Below are 24,146 nucleotides of genomic sequence, written 5' to 3'. Positions count from 1 at the left end.
AAAAGCGCACAAAACACATACAGGCATAAAACACCTCTTTTTTGTGCTATAGATTTCCTGGGACTGTATTTAAGCCTCCCCTAATCTGCAGCTCAGCCTTTAGTCTGTGTTGGTGGTGTTAGCAGCAGTAATAAATATGTCCATAAACCCCCGCTAAGAAAAAAAGAGGTCGATCCACTGATAGGGGGATTATCAGTCTCACGCTCTACAGTTTACAATCCCCCAATCTTCTCAAAACATTCCAGCATTTTTCTAATGGGAAGATAACGGGGCTGCATGTTTCATGTGTTCACGTCATCAAGATGCTTCACCTGCTGAGGTCAGAAAAGGCACTGCCTGTAAATATATCCTAACAAAAAATATATGTGAGACTGTGGCGGCCTGCTCCGTGAACTCCTTATCACTGATATCAGCACAACAAACGCAGGATTCACCGAGCCCCCGCTGCCGCAGCTGGTTGATCTAATTGCCTCTTTCAATGCCAGTCTGCTTCCCTCAATATTTGCTTTATTGGGACAGACAGGAAAATTAGAGGGATATGGGGAAAAAGGGGCAGAGTAGACAACTGTAGCAGGTTTCAGTCCTCTAATTGTAGGCTTAAAAATGGGGGAGGTAACTGATTCCCAACAGTAAATTGATGGTGTTATTCTAAGTGATAGATTAAGGCACTGGGTGGAGATCTGTGTGACCACCCTGCAGTGGTTCTTAGCCTCTCTGTCAAGCAGACGGACTCAACTAGTGATTGTTTTGTCTGCTTTATTGAATAAGAGTCATTTTCTCCAGGGCTAACATCTTATGCCAATAGTTTGCTAAGTATATGTTTCCCTTTGAGCCATGATATCTGACAGCACATCATCTATATTCACCTCTGCTTACTGCTCCCCCGAAGATGCACAGCTGTAGCTCGGAGCTTGACCAGATAATGAGCCCTGGCCCGAGTTATTTGCCTCAAGTCGATACCGTAGGAGACGCGGTTGTCTGTTATTCTTGCAAGCTTAAAGTTTGAATTTACAGTGTAGTAAATATTAAATCAGCAACACTGTTTAATCAAGTGACAAATACTGTAAAGTCGTTTTGTTTCTCACCTGGTGCAGTCAAGAAGCTGAGGCTCAGCTCAGACTATGCATTTTATACCCAGTGGCAGAAAACAACCAAGTACGTTAACTCAGTACTGGACATAAATGCAGTTTTAGGCAATAATACTCTACTTTATTTGAGTATTTCTATTTTCTGATACTTTAAACTTCTTCTGCAGTGCAGTTCAGAGGATCCTACATTACCTGACAACTTTAGTTACTAGTTAATTGGCATATTTATTGTAATTATACAAAATCATCTTGACAAATAAATGATGCTGCAATACACTACATTAATATAAAGGTTTGTTGAGCAACCAGCAGATCAACCATATACTGTATCGTAGTTAAACAGCCATGAACAGATTCAACATTAAAGTGATGAAGTCAGAATCTAATACAAAGATATTCTTGTCATCCCATATTTTATCCAAGCTGCAACTGTCTGTTTTCTTCTTTGCTACCCTTTTTTGGTGTTTGCCACTCGGTTCTTTTCTCTGTGCTTTTTTTATTTTATTTTATTTGTCCAGGGAACACCAGCTGAGCACAGTGCTCTTTTTTTCCATCTTGCTTCACATTCACACCTGGGAGCTGCCCGCTGTAATTACAGCCCTTTCCTGCGCAGCCATGTCCAGCTCCAGCAGAGAAGTTGGTGTTTCGCTTACTTTCCCAAAGGCAGAAAGAAAGAAAGTGTTCCTGCTACTCCGTCACTTTCCCAGGAATTTGAACTGGCAACCTTCCAGTCACTAATGTGTCTCCAGGCTATTGCAGTCCTATTTATCATGAAGCACATGCATTGTTTACTGCTAGAGAGAAAAAGTGTCATATTTATGACAAAATCACTTGGGGCGAACAGATTTACTCTGCAATAGTGAACGATGCCAGAGAGATGTTTTTTCCCAGCCGAACACAGCTGCCACCACTTAACTCAGATCTAAATGTGTGTCCATTTTTCCGTGCGGACGCCATGACGGCCATGTGCCTCGAGCAGGGTGAGACGAACCGGGCAGTGACCTCTATCAGCGCCAACAATCAGATAAGGCACACGTCAGATCTTTTCTCTACCGACGGCAAACACCAGACAGGATTAAAAACGGCTGAGGCGAGGCTCGACCCGGCAAAACATCTCCCCCGTTCCTCTCCTAAGATAAGGAGTTCTTAGAGGGTCTCTCACACCAACGTGTTAGGACGCTGAAAATGCGATTGGATCAGAGTGCTGATAAAACCACTGACAAACAGAAAACTAATTGCCAAATGTTTGAATTTATTTTATTTTTTTTCCTTCCTCTGCTTTCGTGTGCAGTAGTGTTGCCATGGCGACTTCAATGCTGGTGTTCATTGTGCAACACAAACCAACGTTTTTTATTATTAGCAGTTGAACAAAAAACAGTATTACTATTATTACATGCAGTAATACATGCTACTATTGAAAATCAGCAAGCAGTCTGTGACAGCTACTGCTGCTTTTTAAAAGGCTTGTTCTCGCCTTCAAGCAAAAGCAAATCATTTGCATGAATTCTTCCAGGTCATTAAACAAGGACTACTCGGATTTAGCTGCAACACCTAATGAGATAGGATCTTGTTAATGTGTGTGTTTGTGTGTGTTTGTGTGTGTGTGTGTGTGTGTGTGTGTGTGTGTGTGTGTGTGTGTAGGGCAAGTTATTACAGGAAGGGTGGGCGTGCCATGCTGCCGGTGAAGTGGATGCCACCTGAAGCCTTCATGGAGGGCATCTTCACATCTAAAACGGACACATGGTGAGAATCGGTCCCCGCATCTTTAACCAGCCTCAGCTCGCTCCCCTCTACGACTTCTCCTCCTGCATTTCAAACTCGTACACCTGCTGTCACAACCTGCCTGCTTTCTCCCCTCCGTCCTTCAGCCACTCTGATCCCCAGCAACGTGTTTTCTATTCCTGGTCTCGTCTCCGTCTCGTTCTTTTTCCTTTACAGCCTCAGCGCCGATGATGCTTATAATTTGTGACTTGACTGTTCTCAGTCCAGCCGTCTGTAACTGCCCTCTCATCATCCGCCTTTCTCAGGTCGTTTGGGGTTCTGCTGTGGGAGATTTTCTCACTGGGCTACATGCCGTATCCAAGTCGCAGTAACCAGGAGGTGCTGGAGTTTGTAACCAACGGCGGAAGGATGGACCCGCCTAAAAACTGCCCTGGGCCTGTGTAAGTGCAGAATCGGACCCATGCTCGTCATATGCCCGGAAAAATGACAGATTAGAAAAAAAAAATAAATCACATCAACAGTTTCCTTTCATGTTTGCCTCCCAGTTTGGAAGAAGTCAGTGGGAGCTGATAGAGAGCTTAAAAATTATTTCCAGTTTTTTCACTCACTTTTCTGTCTACCTCTCATGCTGTCTCAATAATAAAACATATATTGGCAGACACACACACATACACTCTCTCTGATTCTGCAGTTTTATCCTTCACCCTGCCATAGCATTGCAGAATACTCTTTGTTTACATTCACCTTTAGCAACTGACCTTACGCACTCCTTGCGAAAAAGAAACACACAAGGCCCTGCGGTGTTCTTTGTGCATCAGTCTCACAATAGGATTCCTTGATTAATGAAAGCAGCAGCTGCAGTCGGAATCAGCTCAGCAATTATAACCGCATCTCGGAATTGAACTTCACTGTTAGTTTCTCCTGTTTTCTGCCTCAGCCATTTAAGACAATCATTCAAAGCGGTGGGAGATTACGCTTTCATTCTGCCCGAAGCCATCAGAACAAATATGAAAAGTGTTTTGTCAAAAGAGTTCAGCCCGGCTTTTGTTAAATCAGCGGGAGAGGTGGCGCTGGTCAGCCACTGTTTCCTGTTTGTTTTCTCTGCGTGGACATCTGCATGGAGTGCCAGGAAATGTTTTCATTAGCCTCTGGGTTTTTGTGTGTCTCCCCATTCATTTGTAATGTTAGGTACCGTATAATGACTCAGAGTTGGCAGCATCAACCTGAGGACAGGCCTAACTTCTCAACCATCCTGGAGAGGATTGACTACTGCTTACAGGTAACTAACACAGCACACTGTGGGTCTGTGACTGTGATGTAAACAAGAATTAGGGCTGGGTGATTAAAAAAAAGAAAAAGTGAACTGAACTAACATGAATTGCAGTGAAAAAATATATCCGATCTCTTGACCCCATTGCAGGACCCTGATGTGGTGACCGTGCCCCTGCCTATAGAGTATGGCCCCGTGCCTGAGGAGGAGGAGCGTGTGCCCATGCGCCCTGACGACCCCTCTGCTCCAACCGTGCTGGTGAATGCCCAGGTGCCTGATGGGGAGGCTCCACAGCCGCCTCCATCCTACCCTTCAGAGGAGAGTCGGAGAGGTGGGGAGCACACTGTTGTGACCAGCACAGCATCGGAGGCCAAAGCACAGATGCCGGCTCAGCCCCAGCCATACCTCCACCAGCACCAGCAGCCTCACACACAGACCTCCATCACCATGACAACAACTAACACCATCACCTCCACGGCCACCTCCACACTCACTGCCAAGGGACCTCATGTCACCACCCAGCCCAACCCCGAAGGGGGCCACATCAACCTGGCGTTCACCCAAGGCCACCCGCCAGAGAAGGAGGGCCACAACGGGAAGAGCACCAGCCTCTGGAACCCGACGTACGGCTCGTGGTTCCTACAGCAGAGGAAGCAGCAGCAGCAGCAACAGCAGCAGCAACAGAGGCAGGTGGGGGTGGGGGGCGCAGGGGGGAGCAGTGGCAGGGTGCCTGGGGAGGGGCAGGAGCACGTGGGCCGGACTGTGGCTGAGGTGGCAGGAGCGCTGGGCCTCCAGCACCAGCACCAGCACAAGCAGTTCCAGCATCAGCTCCAGCAGCAGCACCAACTCCAGCTGCTACACCATCAGCAGCAGCAGCAGGGTCTCTGCAGACCTCTGTTACCCCCACCCCCGCCTCCTGCTGCTCCGTCACCTCTGCTTTTAGATTCAGCCGCATTGCCCCCAGTTCCCCTCTACAGACTGAGACGATTCCCCTGTGGGAACATCGGCTACGGCTACCAGGAGCAAGGCATGCCACTGGAGGCCGCCCACGGTAACCCCAACCCCCCTCCCCCACCCCCTCTACCCCAGCAGGGCACCTCCATTCCCTCCTCAGCAGCCCACCAGAGAGGGCCCCCTATTCCCACATCAGTGTCCATGGGTCGGTCAGTTCTGTCCGAGGACAGCCGTCCACTGCTGGTCACCATGGGAACAGTACAGGACCCCAGGCTGCCCAGGATGGAGGGCCACAACGCCACCGTGCTTTAGCCCAAATACCTGCACCGCTGGTCTTTATCGCCGGCCCTGTCTTTGGAGACTGTGTTCAGGACACATAGCAGGAAACACTGTGTCAGGACAGAAACCGTTTTACACCACCCGCACCCTCCCACCATTTTGGTTTCTTCCTCCAGTTCAGTAAGAACCCATCTCACTGAAACACAGCTGGATGAGTCCATCAGGCTTTTCCCATGAGAACCCTGGAGGTGTGGTTAAATCCCCAATGGACGCTCAAGCACATCAGATAACTAAAAAAAGCTTTGGGAGGCAAAATGTAGAGTAAAGACTAATTTTAAGAGTTTAAAAGATGTATTTTTTCAACGCTGGAGGGATCGTGACTGAGTGAGAATACCGAGAAATAATCAGACGGAGAGATAAGGGCACACAGTGGTGTGTTCATTGACGGCTGATGACGTCTCTTGTCTATGAGAAGGGACTGTGGGGAGGATTCAAATCTCTATATTTTGCCAGACTTTCAGTCACAAACTCTGGTGACCCATTCGACTGCAACAACTGCACAGTTGTCCTCAGCTGCCAGCTACATGCGTCAGTTCTCCTGCAGAATCCACACACTGCTCCTGATCCACATCCTTTTGGGAAAACAACAGTGCGGTACATGACTTGTATCAGACTATTTTTCAAGAGTATCACAAAATTGGACGCTGGATTACCAGAGACATTTATACAAAAAAAATACTGGGAAAATGTGTTTGTTGGTGTTTGCTTGCCTGCTTGTTTATTTATTCATTTGTTTATTTATTATTTGGAAGTGGCTCTATAAATTATTCATGAACATGCTTCAAATCCAAACAAATTCATTTTGCATCAGCTGAGGTTTTTGTTGAACTGCAGGAATTTACTTAGGTAATATGTTAAGAGCAAGAAAAAAAAAAAAAGAAAAGCAAAAAAGGAGAGATTGACAATCCACCCAAGAAGTCAACTTTAAATATCCTCAGCGGGTTAAAAACACTGATACAGAAAATCAGCTGCGTCCTTTACAATGGCCTTTCAGGTGGAGAGACGTAGAGCGCGGCAGCAGGTTTGACAAAAGAATGGAAGAGATTAAAGACAAGCCAGCCTCAGCAACATTTCAGAGTTCAGCTTTTTACTATTGCTGAAGATTTGTAACAAGTCGTTGCCTCTGGTACTATTGAAATCGCTGCTCTCCTTTTGTTAACAACTTTATTCTGTTGAAAGAGTGCTTTGAGACAGTGGAGCTGAGGCTTTTCTTTACTTACAGCTTTTTCAGTAACCCATTATTAATTCATTTCTTGTTAAAAAAAAAAAGTTTCTTTCCCTTCTTTTTTTTTTTTATCTGGATATAGAAACAGTGGATATTGCTGAATCAATCTTAACCTTCAAATTGCTATCTCGAAGCACTCTACGTTCCTAAATTTGCATATTTTATCTTTTCTATTATAGGATGAGTGTTGTGGAATACAAATGAGTCTGAGTGAAAAGTTTGAATGCAAACGGATTTTGCTCTACGTGTGAACGAACGACCAGTTTGACTCTGCTCATTGACACACACACACGCGTCTGTGTTCAAAGTCTGCTTTTTTTTTTTAAGTTTAAGGACAGTTACAAACAGTATATCTATCAGATGATGCCATTGCCGCGGCGGTGTTGATATTTACGTGAATGACGACGATGTGCGTCAGTTTTCCGATGCTTTTGCTTGACTGTATTTGGCAATCCTGTCAGTCCCTCTGCTCTAAAGCACTGATGAGCTGTCATGTGATGTCATGACACTCCCTGACTGATGAAGACAAATGCATTCCTGTAGGCCAAGTCAATGAGCGAAAAATATTGACCAATGAAAAGTATTTTGCTTTGTCTCCAGTACCTGTGTTCGATGCATTCATTCTGTGTTCCCTCATCGCCATCGTTTGATGTAAAAAGACGAACCTAACTGCACCTGTAAATGTTGTAATTACAAAGTATTGTTCTATGGCTCTGGTAAAAGCTGTAAATTGCCCTTCAAAAGACATTCGCCAAAATTAATAAATTACTATATAATAACTGTTTTTAGTGCTTGTCTGTCTCCTGCATGGCCAGTTTACTGTGATTCACTCAGGTTGGTCTGTTTATTACATTATATTTGGGCGATTGCTTTTATATTTTCCATTCTCTGTCGCCGTGTTGAGAGGGGGGAGAGGATTTCCATTGATTCATGAGAATTATCAGGGTAAACGCACTCCTCTGGACACACGGTCGGCTCTGAAGGCTCTGACATGACTTCACACCAAGCGTACAGCAAAGGCTTCCACAATTCCACCTGATACTCTCAAATAGCGAGTACGTTAAGTTTGTTTCACTCTGCTGTTGTTTTCCCAACAAAGAACCAGGGACAGTTTTACTGACATTATGTTGGTCTGGCAGAGGTCTGCTGGATGAAGCAATAACTTTGGACAAAGTCAGCTTTTATAGGTAACGAAACAACAGCAGAGGCAAACAGTTACCTGAGGTTTATAAAGAAACTGAGAGCATGAAAAAAGTCAGTTTGTTTCCAGTTCTAAAAACGAAAGTCACCGAAACTGGCAAGCTAACACTGGTGATGTTACCCATTCTAAAGCTGTTCGAGCAAGTTTACTGAAAACTGTCCGAGCAAGATCAAATCTTTATTTTAGGACATCGAGTCTGACAGCAGTGACTTTACATGTTACTGGCAGCTTAATTGTTGACACAAAGTGCTACTGGTGAAAGCTTGGTGGTAAAGGACTTGAGAGGTGAGGCTCATTAAAACATCAAGCACCAATAAACTTCACACTTTACCATGACGCTATGTCAGATCAGTCAAGTTTCAGCGTGTCATTTAGATCCATCAGCTGTCACACGAAATCCAATCAGCAGACAGCTGCGGGATGACTGAAAAGGAAACAATGGTCTGAGTCTCCCCGACATCCTCATTTGCAGTTTTACATTCCTAATGGACTAATCATTCATGCATAGAAAAAGAAAATAAGGGCACTTTTTACAGACTCTGTGTTACACAAACAGAAAATGTGTTCGATTATAGAGCAGGACTGCATGAAAAGCAGCTCTACTCATCATTAATGACCTGGACCTCTCCTATCTATTCTTTTGGGTGGAAAATTCATCCATGGTATAAAGAGGTTCTCAGAAAAGAGAAAAAAAAAAGGATAAGAAGAAGGATAAACCACCTGATAAAGTGACTAATCCTGCTGATTTAGCTTGACACAAATTCTACTGACATGCTGATAACTCTGAAAAGATAAATGTTCCGCCGAGTTACAGACACGTAGTTCATCGCATCAAACCCTGCACGGGCATTACCTCAGGTACTCTGAACTCCTCACATTTGTCAGTCAGTGTTTTATTTTGACATCCTCAGAAGTTACCTAACTCTATTACCTAGATTTACTTTTTTAAACACCTCTATTGTGCTGCAGCTTCTCAAAACTGCAGGTAGGTTCTGTCACCTGTTAGTAGTGGTAGCATATTATGCTCTTAGCTTCTATAAGTGGATATTTCTGCACCAGTCAGCTGTCCCAGGTCATTGTCACAAAATAATATGACTAGTCAAAAGGGAAAATTGTCAATAGAATATTCATTAAAAAAAAAAAATCCATATTAGGAATGAGAGCCCAAAAGTTCAAATGTACAGAGCATGCATAGTGTCTTCATCAACAATCTACTATCCACAAACAGGTCCAGATGTTTTATCTATCTCTATGGCAGGTTTCACTCAGTTTGTGTGTTAATACTCTGGAGATTATTGTTTACTACTGAGTTTGTTGAATTTATCATGTGCTGTCATCACTTCTCTCAAAACTGTTTGTGTCACGGCTCAGTGAGAGCCCTAACTTCTTTAAGAGAGTGTAGGAGAGCTGAAAACGGGGAAACAAAAGGTCAAGAAGAGTACAAGTCTCTACGGACGCCACTGAGAAAGTCAAGCGGTGCTTATAAAGATGCCAGACTGGTTTTCACTCAAGCTCGGTCTGACAGAAGTTCCAAGAAGCGTGGCAGTCCAAGAATTATGTTTCCGGATAACGGACTCCGTCCATTTCCACTGCTGCCACAAACCCTTACACCAGACGTCACACCGGAACCTGCAGGGACACTGAAACCCGTCACTCTGCCCGAGCTCCACTGTTCATAGTCGAATGTCTGTTTCTGGTGTCATGCCAATAGTTACGTGTGTTGTTCTTTAAACTAGCTCCTCTTAGTTTAACCCTGCTTGTTAAAGCAACCACTTAACAGAGGAGCCAAACTCAGCAGTGTATTTAACAAATCAAACACAAGTCCTGAATACCAACTCTGCAGGTGGGAGCAGGAAGACATACAGCTCACTCACAACATCATCACAGAAGGGTGAAATACTAGTGCCGATACATTTATTCTTTAAGCTCAGATGAGTGGTTATTATATAAGAGCAGGGGTCTTAAACTCATAGACACTTAGGACGTTATTGTTACATCCAGCTCACAAATACCTTATTGATTTTTACCCAGTCGTTTATTGCAGACTAATCATTTCATTTTCTAACCACGATTGCGGCAACTGAGCATAACATGATTCGCTAATTCACATTTAAAGTGAAATGTGAGTATTTTTCAACCTGGTCTCATAATTGTGGCTGTTCTGTGGGTCATTATCACTTTGCACCTCGGCTATAATGAGATACCAGAGAAAGCTAGCCTCGCTTCACTCTGCAGTTTTGCAGAAATGGCTAATCATGGGCCTAATATCTGTGAAATCAAGAGAGAAGAGCTGTGAGTGATTTTTTGCAAAAAATCATGCTTGTGGAAATGCAGGAGGCTTTGGCCTTGATATATGATGTTTTGCCAAAGTTTCTTTTTCCGGAATCTCTGAAGTGGAGACAGTGAGTGCATAGTTACTGTGACTCATGGCCTAAATGGCTACAGTTCTGAGAATACAACCCTGTGTGAAAAATACCAGGATTTGCCTTTGAAAGCTGCACCAAACTGGGCAACATAAAATATCTAAGCTAAGACTAACAGCTCTCTGAGTTAGTGCAGCGCTCCTGACACCAAAATGCCTCCCTAACCTAAAATAAATGCTGACCTGGAGGACCATGATTACATTTTTACTCTCTTTTATTTGACAGTCGGCAGTGTAGAGAGACAGGAAACATGTGGAGAGAGAGGGACAAAGGGAACAAAGGCTGTGATGGAACCAAGGACATTTCCATTTATGTGAAATGTGCCTTAACCATTAGGCTGCCGGGGCACTGAAAAGGGAACTCCACCAATTGTAGTCATATACAGTAAGTGTGTTAACATGTCTTGAGGGGTACTACTGCATGTGAATAAAGTAGGCTAGAGCCTTTTGTGGCTCCAAAGAAAGCTGCATGTAATCTGAAAAACTGCTTCCAATGATGTCACTCAAGTGGCTGGGGTGCATTGTGGATAATGTAGGCATCAGGTCTAGAATTAGTCTACCATCTATCTATTATGGACAGCTTGGAAACAAATCAATACAGCAGAACCGGTGATGATGCCTGTTGTACTGTTTTACATTCGTCTTCATTTTTCAAAAAAACTAGTGCCTACATTACCCACAATGCAACTTAACCACAGAGCGACATCGCTGGAAACAATTTATCTGATTACGATCAGCTTCCTCTGGAGCCGCAGAACACTTCCCACCGCTGTGCCAAACAGATTAAGCCTCAAGCCACATTACTCCGCTAAACATTCAGAGCAGAACACTGGAGGGTGGAGGAGACAAGAGGGGAAGACAGAACGCTGGAGTTCATTTTTCTCACAGTAGCATAGAACAAGCTGGTCAGCGGACCCCTGGTAGTTTGAAGTGAACACCCTGGGATTAGAGGCTGCCGGCATCTTAACATGAGTTCAGATTTTAGAGATTCTGTAAGTAATTAACATTATAATAATTCCAAGTCAATATTCTTTGTCAAATCATTACAGTCCACTTTGGTGCAGTAGTGGTGTAATAAGCAGGATTTGGTACAGTGAGCTGGTCATTATTGCACATAAGCCGTGACAGGGTGAATGGGGACCCCAGCAGGATTATCCCTGTATTGTAAACATGTCTAAATGTAGAGGCTTGTGCCGCCGCCAGCACATATTTGCTAGCGATAGCAAACTGTATTCCTTGGGTGCCAGCTGTGCCAGCGCAGCTCTCCATCATGTTAAAAAGCAGACTGGAGTCTGGCTTCATAGACTCACAGAGATCATTCGTCTCCCATCGGGGATCAGCTCCAAAGTGCTGATGGTGCAACTAAGCACTTACCACACTGTGATACAGTATGTCTGAGCTGTGTTTCAGGTTTAGCCTTTATCTTACTTTGTAATACTGATAAAAAAAATCTATTTAAATACAAGGTACAGAGGTTTGGAGTCAAACTGCAGAATAGTGTCACAGGGAGGTTTGATTCAGTTTTTCAAAAGCTGCTTCAAGTTTAAGAGATCATAGTTTTTGTCCTGCTATGATTTTCAAAACGGCAGGATCAGCATGCAGAGCGTCTGAGTTCAGGAGCGTCGCTGTGTTCCACCAGGGCCCTCTGATGTACAATCTAATGCAAAAAAAAAAATTTTAAAGACGCCTCTCATCTTAATGTTGAACGGCACAACACCACCTTCAAAAGGTCCTATTTGTAAGAAAAGTTCATTTTTGAGCCTATATTCCAACTCTTCAAGTACTGACACTTGACCGCAGGTCATGTCAGGCCACCATCCTAAAGTGTTGAGTTCACTGAGGACTCTGTCTCAGTCATGACCTCAGGGGTTCAGACTGCAGACTGTCACTGGCAGCTAGATGTGCAGCTGGACCTTGCTGTTGGTCTCCCTGTGTTAGTCCTTTACTGTTTGGGTTAAAGTGCATCTTTGATATACTGCAATCAAATGTTCCTATTAAAATAAGCAGTTAAAAACACTCTTGTTTATCATAGTTCTTCTATGCCACAGAGCTAAAAAATGTCTGGCTGTCTTCTGCTACCATCTGTCCCTGCAACATGCTACCTAAACCACAAGAGAGAACCGATGAAACCAAAACTCAACTCAAAAATCTCTCTGATTACTCATGAGCAGGAGCCAGAGATATAACAACTGTTTCTCTTTTAGCAACAAATGGCTCCCTGCATGGGGCAATCCATCACTTTCTCTGGACTAAAATGGCCTCAGAGTTTAAACTGAGGGTCAGCGCCTCCAACACTTAACACTAAGATGTGCACCGTGGATTGCAGAAAAAAAACAACATGAGGACCCTCTCTGAACTGCAGGTTAAGATCTTGATAACACACACTGGGGTCTTCTCCAAATCCAAAACTGTGAGATGTAAGCTGCATTTGCGAACAACCCGAGACCCTCGGCACCCCTGCAAGTGTTGGCCCACTGTTCCACAAACAGGACGAGATCTATTCTGCTCCTCCTGAATGTGGACTTTGAGGTAGTCTAAACAGACTTTGCAGTGATCAGAGACCTCTGCCAGAGAAGCCTTCTCTTGAGTCTATAGGCCCGTCTCTTCAACTCTGACTCGACATGAAGATGGCATATACCCTGCATTAAGGTTCTGCTATAACTCTTTAAAAGGACATTCCTTCTCCCAGACAAGCAGGACTTTCCATCCCTTACACTAAGACTCTTCATTCTCCAGTTTAACAGTCCAAAGTTTGACAAATTGGAGACAGAGTGCTGGAAAAACATCACAGAATGTTGGAGAAAGCTCTACAATGGACCTCACTCTGCAATATGTATCAAATCAGAGAGGAAATATAAGAACCAGGAGTGAGTTTAGTTGTTTTTAATGACAGAGTGTGCTATGGAAAATGTTCCCATGCATCAAACACAGATGATTTCTCTTTGGATGCTATTCTTTTTCATAAATGATGTTTGAGGTGTTTGTGGAGTTTATAGATCTTGTAACAATAATGTTTTTCATGTTAGTGATGGTATGATGGTCAGCATTATGAATGGTCTGCAGCTCCAACAGCTCTTTTGTTTGAATGTCTGATATTCTTGCTCAAACTTGCTGAAATTACTTTTTTAATATTAGTAGAGAGACAGCAGTTTTCTGTACATCCTTAACCGTTTAATTTCATATCTCAGTCAGTAGCCTGGACAGGCAAACGCTGCTGTCCTTTCCCTTGGTTTTGTTTCTCCTGTTTGTGCCACAAAAATAAGTACATACAAGCCTAAAAAAGAATTTAAAGCAACCATTCAAACCTCTATTTATTCTAAAATCATGGCACAATAGAGTATGTCAGCCACACTCAAATTTGATTTTGTGTGCCCAGCCTGGCAGTGAGCAAACAATGCCACTTCAGCAGCAGGCTTTTTCAGCTTTGGCTGAGATGAGCCCCAGTGGAATCAGATGGTAAGTGAACAGACGTGTAACCATTTCAAAGTGCTAGTGCAATTTCATTTTTAGTCCCCAAAGACAACTCTCTTCTGCACTTTGTGAACGGTCCAGGAACGTCAAGCAAAGCTCTTTTTTTAATCGTGTAACCACACTTTATAAAGGCGCAGAGCCAAAGAAAAAAACAAAAGAGACATCAGATTAGAATAGAATACTTTATTTATTTTACAAATGCGGTTATTTTTTGCACAACATGTAAATGCATCGGCCCAAATCCTTCTCTCACACACATACACTTCAAATGTACATCTCAGGAATGCCATGAAAAAAACAAAACACCATCTATTTCCCACAAGAACACGCGCCGTAACACTTTCATATCGATCAGTGGACTTTGAAACCATTCCTGCTGTAAAACAACCGGGACTGCAGATACAACAAAATATAAGAGTTTATCTAAAGAGAATATTTGAAATGTGGAACACTTACAAATGCCACAGAAATTATCACAGAGATGGACTTAATGCAAATGAGAAGCTATTTTTTAGGAAGAAAGCGTTGCTTCAAAGGTTTAATAAGAATGTGGAAAGCTTTTAAAAACCCTTACTTGTTTAATCTGTTAGCTGGGTGGATATTTTGGACAACCTTGGGCTCTGACCACCACTGCTTTTCAATCACAGGGGGCCTGACCAGACAGATCAATGAGAGAAGGCCATTCGAGATTCTACGGCTACTGTTGTGGCCTACACGCCCTAATTGGTTGGTACATGAGTGTTTTACTGAATAGCAAGCCTGTTTTCCGCATGCACAATCAATGGCTTGTTCTCTGCCGAGTTGGCCAGACGACTTTAATCAAATAGCAAACTATGTCTGAAACTTCTGGCAGATTGCATATTTCCTCTGTCAAGTTGCTTTAATTAAGAGTCGAGCCTCGTCCAATGCTCTGAAATGTGGTCTTCAATATCCATGTAATGATACCATACAGTAATGAAAAGCTGCCAGGTCTGATACTACAGTTGCCATTTCAATCTACAGGACACATTTTTTTTTCCAAATTAGGTTGTAAAAATTTGAAATGTCAAATCATAGAGACTGCTCTGATCAGAGTCCCCACACTCGACCCAGTCATCTTAACTTCATAGATTTATAAAGGGAACCTGCTATGTGCTACTTCATAGACTGTGTACTTGGTACAAGCATACTGCTGCTAAACATAACAGAGTTTAGGTAGGATTTCTACTGCATAAAATAAACATCATTAACCATGTAGGTTTAATACATAGCATGTGGCAGACACTGGTGTAGGTCAGAGGAAACAGCCTCTGTTGATGCCGTTAGATTCTGATGGAGGCTGATTTTATTCCTTTTTTTTCACAATGACTTAAAGATTTGACTCAACTTTCATCAACTGTCTGTAAGCCCTGTGATGACCCTGGAAGAATCAGTCAATCAATCTCTCTTATTTCAAAGTGCTCTTAATCAATACACACATGCACACGCGCATATAATCACAAACACATGCACACTTTTGGTTAGAGGGTTACCTTCTAAATTATCTGATACAAATCTATTTGACTTGATCAAAATTAGCCTCAGGTATATAAATTTTCATGTGTGCACATCCATACCCTCCAGTTTATCTTATCTCATCTATCTATTGTTTGTCAGTGCAATCACATTAAAAGTAGTGCAGCGTTTTATGTCCTTTTAAGACTTTTCCCCTTGAAGACAATTTCTAAAAGAATTTAAAGTTACTTCTGTAAAGTGCTTTTCTTTGCCTTCTAAATTTTTCCAAAAACTAAATCTAGTAGTTTAAAACTGAACTATTTCTGTGGTTTTATTGGGGTTTCTCACCCCAGAGCGCAAGGGACCAACTATATGAATGAGAAAATAATATGCAATACAAAAAAGAACAGGAAGTTTAAACTCAAAACATTTGCTTTGAATAGACCACAACCAAGTAAAAAGAGATCACACAGTTCTCAGCTGTTTTCATTCACAAGGCGAGAACCATTGATTCCACGATAGGTGACGCGGCTGGGACGCACCAGCACGCCATGGCCGGGTCGACAGGTGAAGTAATGGCGGCCGCCCACCGAGCCATCATTCTTGCCCTTGGGGCTTCGGAGTTCCAGACCCAGCCAAAGGCCTGGGGCAAAGTCTGCTGTGCCCAGGTAACGGATGAATGCCATCTCGTTGGCACTGCTGAGCAGAACCTGCATGCCAACATGGAGGCAGACCTGTCCGTCAGAGCCGGGCAAGGTTCCAGACCCTGCTGCGCTCCCCGGGACACTGACACCACCGCTGAGGGTGCTCCAGCGCCGACGGTGAGGGTTGGAACGACTTCTGTTTTTTTTTTCCAATGTAGAGTGGGAGCAGAGGGAAAAATGCAGCAAAGAAATATTTATGAGAAAAGGTATGCAGTGTGAGAGAATATCTCAAATGTAAGTGGGAGATTTATAGCAGCTTGGTGTTTGAGGGATTGATCTTCAATTCCTTGTACTCTCTCATTATAACCACAATCATGCAATGGACATTTAAAAAAAAAAAAAGGAACCCTTGCTGACTAATACCTCTGCTTTGTGGTGGAAATTTCTGTCAATAAAAGAGTAAAGTCAGATCTGTCTTTTCGGTAAGTTTAATCCAACCATCTGCAGATGGACTCACCACACAGTCAAATTCATGAGCTGAGTGAATGAGCCCCGAGTAAAGGAGTGTTCACAATTTTATACACAGATATCAACAAGGTCAGAGGAAGAGACAAGCACTCTCGGTGCCAGCAGTGATTAAGCTACACACACACGTACATACGACTATCCCAATCAGACAGGCTTCTCGTCGACACAAGACGTAAAGTTAAAACTTCATGACGCATGACCTGGGACTCTGTGCAAAGCATAAAATTATCAGACATAAAACATAAGACAAGAAGACGACTTTCTATCTGAGTTTTGGCTGGTTCGTGACTCTGTTACAATCATATAGGGCAGAGGTTAGGTGTTCATGCATTTGCATAACATATCAGTCACATGAAGCAAGTTAGATAAATGTCTTTAAGAAATCATATTCAACAAAATAGTTCAAAATTCATCAACCCATAATGAAAAGGAATTTTTCCATCACAGCTTCTTATTAGTATTGATTCTGCCAGCCACAGCTATGGGGGATTCGGATGAAGCTGAAATGTGGGAGCTAGGTGGAAAAGAGAGGCACACCTGGTAACAGGACTTCTTCTGCTTGTCTCTTTCGGGGTGGCGATGGACGACGTGGTGCTGAAACTTCGACGGATTGTGCCTGCACAGCAATCGCAAGAGTCAAGTACTCCCACTCCAGTAATAAATGCAAAGACACATTTCAAATATATCTTAGTCAAAGGTTGCAATCAAGGCAGAAATCTCACCATTCAAAGGATGACTGAGGCGTGAGGAAGACAACTCTGAGAGGCAATCGACAGACCCATGGATCCTGTGAAGAAAGAAGAATGAAACATATAAAAGTTATCAGAGCTTTAGGCACACTGGGTATCCTAAACTCTGACCAAGTGTACTCATACTTCAGCTCATATCATCGACAGAATTATATACATGAATGCCCATTTTATATATTCATTCAAAGTTAAAAAAATGGATGAGAATTGGCCCCATCTGACAAGTCAAAAAGAGCATGTCCCGCTTATTATGTGACTGTAATAATGTTAGAGCTCTGAAAGCCATTAGAGTGAGACCGCCAAATGTTGAGAAATAAGTAAAAGAGGAAAAAGATGATTTCTTGACTTCTAAGGGCTGTGAGTGGAGGGCTAGAGAAACAAAAATGAAGGTGGGGAATAATAAAAGCTGTTTGTTTTCCTCCATTATAGAGAAACAAACCATGTGCTTGGTAGAGCACACAATGTGCCCCAGTGTTAATTAGGAAAAAAACAGAGGCGAGGCAAAGGACGTGAATAGGTATGGCAAGAAAATCTTTTATCGAATGGAAGACATAAACAGTGGGTTAAAAAAATGAAGCAATGGGTAAGAGAAGAGGAAAACTCTCCCTGAATGGTGGATCTGCATAGAGATGGAGCACAAGCAGCAGAGGAAGGTGAAGAAACTAATTATACCTCGGTAGAGGGCTGAGATGTGTTAATTTGATCCAGCTATTCCTCAAATCTGGAGACATTCCCTCTACTTAAAAAATAAAGACATCTATCGCATTTTGAACTTTAATGGATTTCACTCAGTTATTACACACATCACACACTTGAGGCATTGATGTCCCATCCAATAAAAAGGTCATTAGTTTGTATCCACCTGCAGGGACTGTGAGGGAAAACAAAACAATGTCTGGCAGTGAGTAATTCAGTGGTTTGTGAATATGTATATCAGACAAGAGTTTCCAGATCCCTGGGATTAAACTAGTTCAATAAATAGCCACCTTGGCACTTGATGTATCTGTTGAGTCAACACTTTTTTGTGCATGCAAACCCAATTTGATATGCAGAAATAATAAGGCCTCGAGCTGAATCTCACTTTCTTCATGTACCTTTTAAACATGAGTCAACATGCGAGCCATGTGGGAGTGGTTCCTAAGCACATCAGTCAGAGCAAGGCAAATAGTTTACAAACAGAACTAGGAAGTGAAGAAGAGGCTCAGCTGTGTACTTCATCCAAAGGCCACCATTGAGGCCATCCAAATTTAAGTACCTAATTTGGGAATGTTGAATTGCAGATATAACGCATATTTGGCACCAAAGAAGCACTTAATACTTAACTTGCAATGCTAAAACATGGCCACGTTAATTCAGCTATCCAGATGGACCCACTAGTTTTGATTCAGGGCACTTAAAGGCACTCCATAAAATTTCAGTTGTTATTATGTCACAGAAGACCTACATCTTGTACATTGAAATGTAAAATGTTGTTTCTATAATTCTCCATGTTTCGATAAGCAATAGGAGACACATGTGTATAAGGCAACTTCAGTTGTACAAGGTTTTATTTTCTATCTTTTTCACTTTCATCACTTTGTCTTTCACAGTCACATCTCAACCCAGATGAACACTGATGGAGATTTTGGAGCAGTGATTACCAAGCTTTCTGCACCAAATCATCATCAAAACATCAAATGAGGGAATCTTTTAGAAATGTTTATCATTTTAATAGAGTTTTAAAGACTTAAATAATGTATACCAAGGTGTGGAGAAGCTCATCTGAATCTGTTTCCCTTACCAAACTGGCTCTACCCTCAGTGTGTAACCCATCTGTATTTCAGTCACAAACAGTCCCGCTGAAGACAGCTAATGGTGTGTAAAATCTCTGCAACAGCATGATTAATAGGAAAGGAAAGCAGGCAAAGTGCCAACTGTAGATTTATTTAATTGACTGTTTTACATTTCTAAAATAGGTTTCCAATATTGCCCACTGCAGCACTGTTCTTTTTTATGAATGGCCAACACAACATACACATGCACTGAGGCAGGAATTGATTCACAAACACAAAATACTCATAGGTTTGTGAATATAGATACTATAGATATATAGATATATAGCTCAACAGTTCAGCCCCTTATGCTGTTATTAAGCCAAGAAAATCTCCAACACTTTCAAAATGACATTGTTTTGACAGTGAATACAGGAAATATATTCATAAATCCATAAACATTTTGAGCTCACATTGAACTAACACACTTTTTTAAATTCAAGTCATGGCTGACACAGATTATAATTTGCTGGCAACATTATTATTACAGGCATCACGGCTGCATTCAAAAACACATCCAGGTGAAATATGTATAATTCAAAATGTTCTGCTTTTTGGTTCAGCATGCTGATAGGTTGACTGTAATTATATGTCTAGTTAGGAAAGAAATAGGTTAAGTGCAGGACGAGAACAGACTGCACACATTAGAGCCCTTCGGCTACTTATACAGCATCTAGCACAACATCTTCCAAGTGAGGCTTCACATTTACAATTCTGAAACCAGCCTTCTGATAAGCCTTCAACAGGAATATGAACAATTGTCATACCGTGTTCACCACACTTGACAAGCTGACAGATACCCCAACATGTTAAACCCCTGATATCCTGTCTCTCATTAGAGAAATGAATTTGCATCTTTTTTGTGAAAATAAATCTGAAAATAAAGTGGCCAAAAATATTCCTGTATGTCAAGTAATATAATCAGACCAATGTTGCTACATCACACAATTAAATTGGTCAGACTGAAAGCTTTAATTCTACAGAAATAAAACTACAAAAATTATAAAACTCTTGAGGAAATAGTGAGGCCTTGTAATTAGTCCACCTGCCATTCTGAAACCCTTCAACTTTTTTTTTCAAGAGTGTTTTTAGTTGCATAAAAAAGGATGTGCACTGAATTAAGGCATTTTCTCAAAAATCACTGCAAACTGCAGTTGTTAAGCACCTTCTAAAGAGGAAACCTGGATCCTTCAATAAAGAACAATTACAAACTGGTCTCTCATCTAAAAAACTAAAAAAAAATTAAATGTAAAATGACCTCATGGACAGATTTCAACCCAGTTTCAATCTTAATGCAACAGCAAGTGCTGACACTACATTGGTAAATGGCATTCCACCGAATACAAATTCAGGTAAAAGTTATCAAAACTGGATAATTAGAGTTAGGAATGTTTACATTAAAAAACATAAGAAACTGCATTGAGGAGAATCTTCTTAAAAGAAACTTAGCATTGTGAGTATACAACATTAATCTTTCATATTGTCTCATATTTTAAAACCAAGACTTCAGCAATGCATGAACAAACCACTCCAAAACCTATAAAACCATTACGATAAAACAAACTGTCACAGAGCTAGAGGCTCCAAATGAAAATAAAATACAATTTGCTGAACTATGCCATATTACTCTGTCTATAAACAGAAATGTGCCACAAGAAGTGAAATTAAATAACCTGACAGCCAGTGTGACAGAGACAGCACACTCCACAACACAAATGACTATATTTTGATGAATTAAACATTATGAATACATTAAGATCAGATCTGTGGGCTGATGCTTTGCTACCGTGGCCTTAGAAAACATAGACAATGTCTACAAGTGCTGCAAACTGGTCTCTTAGCAAAACAGCAACTTACATTCTCTGTCAGGGTCAGTGCAGGATTTCTTTCATAGTCTTACAATTCTCTTCATATTTCTCACTTTTGCAACCAAAATTGAGACAATGCATCTAAATTTAACATTCACAACCACTCAGTTTGCCAGTTTTTTTTTGTTTGTTTTTTTTACACTGGTATGTGGAAGGGGCAAATCAAATCATCTGGAATCCAGAATCACAGATGGCAGGCCAATGTTTGTGAGAGGGGCAGGGAATGGGGAATGGCACTGTAAGTGGCTAATGTGTGGAGGGGGAGGGTCCTTAAGTTGTTGCGAGCATGGAAGGAGTCAGCGAACAATGGCGAAATAAACTCTTTTTACGCGTATTCTCTCCCCAATAAGCCAAGTAGTGTGCCACAGTCAAATCCTAACTCAGAGGATGAGTCCGAGTCTGAAGACAGAAGTGTGGCGTAAAAGGGCAGAAAATACTGTTTTCTGAAGGATGGCTGCACAAATTTGACAGGTTGAGGTCTCAGAAAGACGATTCCATGAACTGCAAATTTTGCAGTGGATACCTGTGACGTGTAACACACTGGTCATACACAGGGCTAGTCTAAGGCATAACATATGCCATGACCTGTACTCCAATGACAATGCAATGCATGCTGTCAGTTTCATTAAGAAGGCAAGGCAAGAGGCTGTTAATCAGTGCATTGAGGAGGCCAAATTAATATTGAAGTTTAACAAGGCCTTTTTCATTGCCAAGGAAGAACTACCCTTTACTAAATATAAAGGCCAGCTCCACCTGCAAAGAAAGAATGGCGTGGAACTGAACTCAACATATAATTATTTCTTAATTTTATATATATACTAGACAAATAAAGTTATTGACTGAATGATTGAATTGAGGAGTCTTGACAACATTTGACAACTCTGACCCTCTTTGATCACAAGCACGATAGAGGACTGTTTTACAACTGAGGGCAAAATCAAACGTGTCAACACTTGCACAAATTACGCTGTCAAAGGAGCTCATTAGTGCCATCAGATGTATTGATGAGGGCAATGAAATACAACCTCAGGGTTTTCAGAGCATATTATCAAATTCTTCAAACATGCTTCGAACTAAGAATTTATTAAAGACACTTGTTTGCTAAATCTGTTTTTGCTTTAATGGCTGACCACTGGCAAAACCCAAAAGAGAACATTAGTCACTGATGATATCATAAAGAAAGCTTGAAGGGCCTGCACTCACCTTTGAACACGAGACGGAGGAGCAAAGACGCCATGTTTTGGTGGGCAGCTGAAGTACCTCACTCCTCCCACTGATCCATCATTCTTACCACTTGGCTTGTCTAGTTTAATGCCCAACCAGAGCCCTGGACAGACAAAAAGACAGTCCTGAAATCTTAATGGATTATGACCTAACAGAAGAGACCTACCTTTAAAAAAATTATTCAAGTTGCTTGTAAAGAAATTCATGTTCTTTAATGTGGGCAACAGCCAAGATCTGATGTGTTAGCATTAGCAAGAGAATTATATTTGCTGTTTAGATGAGCCAATCTGTACTTGATAGAGCAATCAGCAATCTGCTGACTGACAATAAAGCTTCACAAAAGCTGTTTAGCTTACTAGCTCTCTCTGATGTCCCTTCAAAGATGATCCTCAGGGCTGTGAGATGCGTTTATACTTGTTCATACATGAAGATCAAGGTTTGCTATCACACTGACTTCATGATTGAGTTTAAAATGTAGCTCAGGCAAGTTGAATAAAAGGAGCTTAACAGAGCTATTACTTTCTCTACATGTGACTAGTTTCACAATTACGATACTGCGACAGACATGAGAAAGAACTCACAAGTTTACTTTACTTTTTTAAAGTTGTTTTTGCTACTGTTTCAGGTAGCAGCGAACCATAGTGTTATAATATCCATTTCAGTGGGATTTCAACTGTAAAATCTTTGCAGGGAGTACATCAATTTTTAACAACTGACCTGGAGCAAAGCTGGTTTTTCCATAGAACTGGACTACACCAGTTCTCTGGCCTACCACCAGCACCCTCTCCCCTAGGCGCACCTCTGGGCCACCACACACAGAGCTACTAGCTGAGGGGGTCCGGCTTCGAACACCTGGCACAGATGAACAATGAGTGTTTCACTAATGAGAACAATTTGAATCAGTAGTGATCTTCATTAAGTCAATGTTTGGACAGTACAGGTTGTGACATATAACAATATGGACCTGCAGTGCTAAGTGTGGTGGTATCAGGAGAAGAGCGGAGGGCTGGTGAGGGCGTGGTCCTGGGGCTCAGGGAGGGACGTTGTCTTCGTGGCCTGGCAGATAGACGTTGCCTTGGCAGTGGGCGAGGTCGAGCACCTGGCCCTTGCCGAGAGTCCAGTGAAGAGGACGAAGAGGAGAGAGAGCGGGAGAGAACGCCTGGGGTGAAAAGGACAGAAAGGAATGAGACAACGCAGGGGGCAGGTTATTATAGGGTCGAAAGTGAATTAATGATATCCATTTCTGTGAAGACTGTACTCTTCACATTACACACACTTCTTTGCCAGCTGTATTCTACACATCATTCAAGAAAGTCAGGTGCATTGACTGTTGTGAGTGTTCCATTTTGCTGTCTAAAATCACACGACACTAACTGTGTGCCTTCTCTCTTAATACTGAACCCACCATCCTTCCATTTATGCTTATATCACAGACTAGTTCCACTACTCAGCCTTTTATTCATTTTTCCATTATACTCTTCCGAATGATATAGTGCATACAGCACTTGGAGCAAGACACTGTAGTCTTTCAGAAATCAGAGCAGCTTTGTCACATGATGCTAAAGCAGCACAAATTCAAGTGAGCTCAATTTTTAACAGTTTGTTCTCTTACTGAGGTCCAACTAAAGGCTGACATGCTAGTCCCCTCACAACTTGAGAGAATAAGGGGGGAAAACCAACTTCACTCTTAAGAAGCCATTTAGATGCAGGAGCTCATTAAGCTTTTTAACTTTCATAGACCTTCATGGGCCATAAGTTCATTAAGTGCTCAACTCTTAGAGGGTATTGATTAAATCTGTGCCAAAGTGCTTTAAGACGAAGGCAAGATTCAGCTACAACAATTTGGAACCAACACAGCGATGAGCAAAAAAACTTTTTGCCAAAAGTTGTTTTCAAAAGTGAGCTATAGCTAATGAGCCCCGAAGAGTGGACTGCAATGCACAGAAGTAACAGTTCAAAAGAAATGCCAGAATCAGCAGCTTTGAGCTGATCAATCCCTCGATGCCTTAATTGATCTCTTGACTTGTGTGGTTTTGGTTTCATGCATAATGATCACAACCGCAAGCATATTGTATTTATCAGGCTGAAGAAAATATATGGAACTCAGATGACGCTCAGTATTCAGTCAGGAAATATATTCTGTGCTTTCACCATGTC

General features: G+C 42.0%; 2 protein-coding genes across 6 annotated transcripts in view; one reads left to right on the top strand and one right to left on the bottom strand.

Annotated features, from left to right (window-relative positions):
* The window catches only part of alk (ALK receptor tyrosine kinase), a 322,469-nt gene extending 315,098 nt beyond the window's left edge, over positions 1-7,371 (top strand). For both annotated transcript variants that reach the window (XM_037072734.1, XM_037072733.1), the window contains exons 26-29: positions 2,730-2,831; positions 3,116-3,250; positions 3,999-4,089; positions 4,231-7,371. In XM_037072734.1, the coding sequence (XP_036928629.1) occupies positions 2,730-2,831; positions 3,116-3,250; positions 3,999-4,089; positions 4,231-5,346 (1,444 nt within the window). In that variant the 3' untranslated portion in view covers positions 5,347-7,371. The remainder of the gene's footprint in view (positions 1-2,729; positions 2,832-3,115; positions 3,251-3,998; positions 4,090-4,230) is intronic.
* A 6,484-nt stretch (positions 7,372-13,855) lies between these two features.
* Positions 13,856-24,146, bottom strand: part of LOC119034319 (CAP-Gly domain-containing linker protein 4-like) — a 39,402-nt gene continuing 29,111 nt past the window's right edge. For 3 of the 4 annotated variants that reach the window (XM_037125189.1, XM_037125190.1, XM_037125188.1), the window contains 6 exons: positions 22,954-23,148; positions 22,707-22,841; positions 21,969-22,092; positions 17,060-17,124; positions 16,875-16,953; positions 13,856-16,005 (listed from right to left, as the gene is read on the bottom strand). In XM_037125189.1, the coding sequence (XP_036981084.1) occupies positions 15,642-16,005; positions 16,875-16,953; positions 17,060-17,124; positions 21,969-22,092; positions 22,707-22,841; positions 22,954-23,148 (962 nt within the window). In that variant the 3' untranslated portion in view covers positions 13,856-15,641. The other variant, XM_037125191.1, reaches the window with a different exon arrangement.

The sequence above is a fragment of the Acanthopagrus latus genome, chromosome 16 (assembly GCF_904848185.1).
Source record: "Acanthopagrus latus isolate v.2019 chromosome 16, fAcaLat1.1, whole genome shotgun sequence".
Taxonomy (NCBI): domain Eukaryota; kingdom Metazoa; phylum Chordata; class Actinopteri; order Spariformes; family Sparidae; genus Acanthopagrus; species Acanthopagrus latus.
Note: the sequence above shows the minus strand (reverse complement) of the source record. Positions and strands in the feature narration are given on the sequence as shown.